The following is a 5000-nucleotide window of genomic DNA, read 5'->3' as shown; positions in this document are numbered from 1 at the left end:
TGTTACTGTTGCACAGTGTGGAACTACTTTTAGGGATTTGACTGTACTAAAACAGATTCAGCTGTGATGGCATTAACAAAAACATAATGACTCGACATCATGCTAATCATCTGTAAGGTTCAGAGACGCTTTACTACGTTTTCACTAACAGAATCAACATCCAAGCTTGTAGAAATCACACAGGCAAAGGCCAGTTCCTGGATCCCCTCTAACCCCACAGTTTACTGTTCACCCCTCTACAAAGGAGTGACAGAGAAGTGTGTTTTGGCTGGGTATATATATGGGTATATATGTATGCCACACAGGTGGGCTTGGTCAGCGCTGATTGCCACTGGGGATTTTGGGACTTGGAGTTCTTTAATCCAGGTCAGACCCCCTGCTAGTGGCTAATAGTAAATGCGGTCTTGCTTACAGAATTACTGCCAATTTGCTAAAAGTAGGGGTTCAATTCTGTGCCCAGTTTTGTTCGTCACTTGACTTTTGTTTCCTCTGTAACCAACAAACCACCTCTAAACAGGTAAAGATGATATGACTGCCATTTACTCATGTGCAGATTTGGCCACCCTTGTAATAACAGCTCATTTGCCATGAAGTCTTACAGAACATAGTAACCCTAATCCTAGCCTTAATCCTAACGCTAGTCATCATTTATTCAGTGATAGAAACTGAACTGCAGTGTGACTGTTTCAGGTGATGGACGCAGGAAATGCAGTTGTGGCCTTTCTTCCTCTGGAGCACATAACTCCACTGCAGATCGTAAGTGTTTACCCATACACACTTAAACTTGCATTCACATTGATGCACACCAACCCTTAACACTCACACACACACTACTCCCAAATTCTCTGCCAGTCACACCAGTAAACACCCACTTAGAAATGAGGGACAAAGCAAACAGCTTCCCTTAACGTTACATGAAGCTGACACTGATTCACCAACCACCACCTCAGACAATCCACCTAACAACAAAAAACCAGTCAAAAAGTGAAGGACTGGTGGAGGCAGTGAGCGCCCTCTAGCTGAGAGCTCCAGAAGCTTGATCTGAAGGTAGAGGAGCTGGAGTCAGTGGAGCTTCAGCATCAGTCTGATATGACTGAAAACAGAATGATGATTTAAATTGTTAGAGTGTGTGTGTGTGTGTGTGTTTGGACAAAGGAGGAATAGGCATACACAGTCTTTAACATAAATGAAGAGGGGGCAGGGGGTCAAAGCACAGTCATTAAAATTCATACTTGTGCATATGTGTGTGTGTATGCATGTGTGTATACAGATGAATGAAGAAGATTCTAAAGCTCTGAAGAAGAAAAGGAATCTCCTACAGAAGACGAGGGAGAGCAGAGTAAAACACACAGACCCACACACACACCACACACACACACCACAGTGGAACAGCTAAATAAAAGTCTCCTGCCTCTCCACCAGCTGCTGTTTCTACTTTTTCTACCTCAGTTATTCTTTTATTTGCAGCAAAAGCTGAGATTTCTGAAACCAGATTCACAGAAAATTCTTCTTTAGAGGATATTTTCATTTGCGGCGGTTGTCTTTCTTCTCCTGTGAGGGCCCTAGGTTCTCTGCCTGTGTGTGTGGATCATGTGACTCACTGCAGTAGTAAGTTTGGAACCCATTTTTTTTGTCACTGTCAGAATGTGAACCACAGTCTCTCTGTTATCTCTGTTATAGTTTTTCCATTGGGGCTTAAAAGACCCTGAATAAGCCTGTCTGTCCCAGCAAACACTCCACAACACTCACAGAAAAGCAAACAATAAAATATGTTCAGTTTTGATCTGTAAAATTACATATATGTATCATCAGGAGGTTTGGCTAATATATAGAGCTGCGCATCATCTGCATAACAATTCAAATGTTAACACCATGCTTGCTTATAACTGTGTCCAATGGCGACTGTAACGCAGGTTTGTAGGACCCATGTGCATGAGCTTTATTCTACTCAATCAGAGCAAAAATGGTCAGAAGCCAAGAGTGCAGCATATTTACCAGTGCAGTGCAGTTGCAGTTACTGTCCAGTGTGAACTAGCAGAGCTTCCCAAGGACTGACTGAATGTGGGGTGGACCCCATCCCTACCTATAATACCAGGCTTGTCCTTAAATTATAGCCAATTGTATGAAGTCTACTTGGACATCCTGCAGTTCAGTGGTGTGAGCCGCGCTATATTGGGATGGGGCTAGAGTATATTACAGCATCGGACATCGCCTGAGCCAGTCTAATCACCTGTCTAATATTACCCTTAGTCACTTTAGACTGCTGCAAACGAATATCATTGGAATATCATCGTTATAGACCATCCTCAAATATCTTTTAATGGCTTACATCTTAAGGTTGGCGCTACACTGTTTGCACAATTATTAAATTGTATTTTTCAGGATTCTTTTTTCTATTGAACAGCTACAGAGCCCTCGGCCCACCAAATGTTAATAAACCTCTTTTTAACTCAACACGTTTCTTGCAATCCTATTGACTATTTACAACAACACGTTCAATGGTTCTGTGATCTCAGCATCCTCTGAAAGCCTTTGTACCATTTCTGAGTTCAATCTCTTTTTGGAAAAGGTAATTATGCATACCTTGATACAGAGTGTTGTTCTCCTTCATTACACAAACACACATCACCTTCAATCCAATAAGCATTCATGTTTTTACAGCGTGGAATTGGAAAATATGCACCATGTATGGCCAAAATACTCACTTCCTATTAATTGAGCGCACACCATAATGCCCGCTGGTTTGTCTCCGACTAACAGCTACTGCTACAGCTACAGCTACAGCTACTGCTACAGCTACAGCTACAGCTACAGCTACTGCTACAGCTACAGCTACAGCTACTGCTACAGCTACTGCTACTGCTACTGCTACAGCTATAGCTACTGCTACTGCTACTGCTACTGCTACTGCTACAGCTACAGCTACAGCTACTGCTACTGCTACAGCTACAGCTACAGCTACTGCTACAGCTACTGCTACTGCTACTGCTACAGCTATAGCTACTGCTACTGCTACTGCTACTGCTACAGCTACTGCTCCGGGTACAGCTACTGCTACAGCTACAGCTACTGCTACAGCTACTGCTACAGCTACTGCTACAGCTACAGCTACTGCTCCGGGTACGGGTACAGCTACAGCTACTGCTACAGCTACAGCTACTGCTACAGCTACTGCTACAGCTACAGCTACAGCTACTGCTACAGCTACAGCTACAGCTACTACTCCGGGTACGGGTACAGCTACAGCTACTGCTACAGCTACTGCTACTGCTACAGCTACAGCTACTGCTCCGGGTACGGGTACAGCTACAGCTACTGCTACAGCTACTGCTACTGCTACAGCTACTGCTACAGCTACTGCTACAGCTACAGCTACTGTTACAGCTACTGCTACAGCTACAGCTACTGCTACAGCTACTACTCCGGGTACAGCTACTGCTACAGCTACAGCTACTGCTACAGCTACTGCTACTGCTACAGCTACTACTCCGGGTACAGCTACTGCTACAGCTACAGCTACAGCTACTGCTACAGCTACTGCTACAGCTACAGCTACAGCTACTGTTACAGCTACTGCTACAGCTACAGCTACTGCTACAGCTACTGCTACAGCTACTGCTACAGCTACAGCTACAGCTACAGCTACTGCTACAGCTACAGCTACTGCTACAGCTACAGCTACTGCTACTGCTACAGCTACAGCTACTGCTACAGCTACTACTCCGGGTACAGCTACTGCTACAGCTACAGCTACTGTTACAGCTACTGCTACTGCTACTACTCCGGGTACAGCTACTGCTACAGCTACAGCTACTGTTACAGCTACAGCTACAGCTACTGCTACAGCTACAGCTACAGCTACTGCTACAGCTACTGCTACTGCTACAGCTACTGCTACTGCTACAGCTACAGCTACAGCTACAGCTACTGCTACTGCTACAGCTACAGCTACTGCTACAGCTACTACTCCGGGTACAGCTACTGCTACAGCTACAGCTACTGTTACAGCTACTGCTACTGCTACTACTCCGGGTACAGCTACTGCTACAGCTACAGCTACTGTTACAGCTACAGCTACAGCTACTGCTACAGCTACAGCTACAGCTACTACTCCGGGTACAGCTACAGCTACTGCTACAGCTACTGCTACTGCTACTGCTACAGCTATAGCTACTGCTACTGCTACTGCTACAGCTACTGCTCCGGGTACAGCTACTGCTACAGCTACTGCTACAGCTACTGCTACTACTACTGCTACAGCTACAGCTACTGCTCCGGGTACGGGTACAGCTACAGCTACTGCTACAGCTACTGCTACAGCTACAGCTACAGCTACTGCTACAGCTACAGCTACAGCTACTACTCCGGGTACAGCTACTGCTACAGCTACAGCTACTGTTACAGCTACTGCTACAGCTACTGCTACAGCTACAGCTACTGCTACAGCTACAGCTACAGCTACAGCTATAGCTACTGCTACAGCTACTGCTACAGCTACAGCTACTGCTACAGCTACTGCTACTGCTACTGCTACAGCTACAGCTACTGCTACAGCTACTGCTACAGCTACTGCTACTGCTACTGCTACAGCTACTGCTACTGTTACAGCTACTGCTACTGCTACAGCTACAGCTACTGCTACTGCTACTGTTACAGCTACTGCTACTGCTACAGCTACAGCTACTGCTACAGCTACTACTCCGGGTACAGCTACTGCTACAGCTACAGCTACTGCTACAGCTACTGCTACTGCTACAGCTACTACTCCGGGTACAGCTACTGCTACAGCTACAGCTACAGCTACTGCTACAGCTACTACTCCGGGTACAGCTACTGCTACAGCTACAGCTACTGTTACAGCTACTGCTACTGCTACTACTCCGGGTACAGCTACTGCTACAGCTACAGCTACTGTTACAGCTACAGCTACAGCTACTGCTACAGCTACAGCTACAGCTACTACTCCGGGTACAGCTACAGCTACTGCTACAGCTACTGCT

At 45.8% G+C, this 5000-nt stretch overlaps 1 protein-coding gene across 1 annotated transcript in view; it reads left to right on the top strand.

Annotated features, from left to right (window-relative positions):
* The window catches only part of gnrh3 (gonadotropin-releasing hormone 3), a 2090-nt gene extending 674 nt beyond the window's left edge, over positions 1 to 1416 (top strand). The window contains 3 exon segments of the mRNA XM_072688920.1: positions 691 to 756; positions 1271 to 1309; positions 1311 to 1416. Of these exon segments, the coding sequence (XP_072545021.1) occupies positions 691 to 756; positions 1271 to 1309; positions 1311 to 1343 (138 nt within the window). The 3' untranslated portion in view covers positions 1344 to 1416.
* The last annotated feature ends 3584 nt before the right edge of the window (positions 1417 to 5000 follow it).

The sequence above is a fragment of the Salminus brasiliensis genome, chromosome 10 (assembly GCF_030463535.1).
Source record: "Salminus brasiliensis chromosome 10, fSalBra1.hap2, whole genome shotgun sequence".
Taxonomy (NCBI): Eukaryota; Metazoa; Chordata; class Actinopteri; order Characiformes; family Bryconidae; genus Salminus; species Salminus brasiliensis.
The sequence above is the reverse complement of the archived record's forward strand: the minus strand, read 5'-3'. Positions and strand labels throughout refer to the sequence as shown.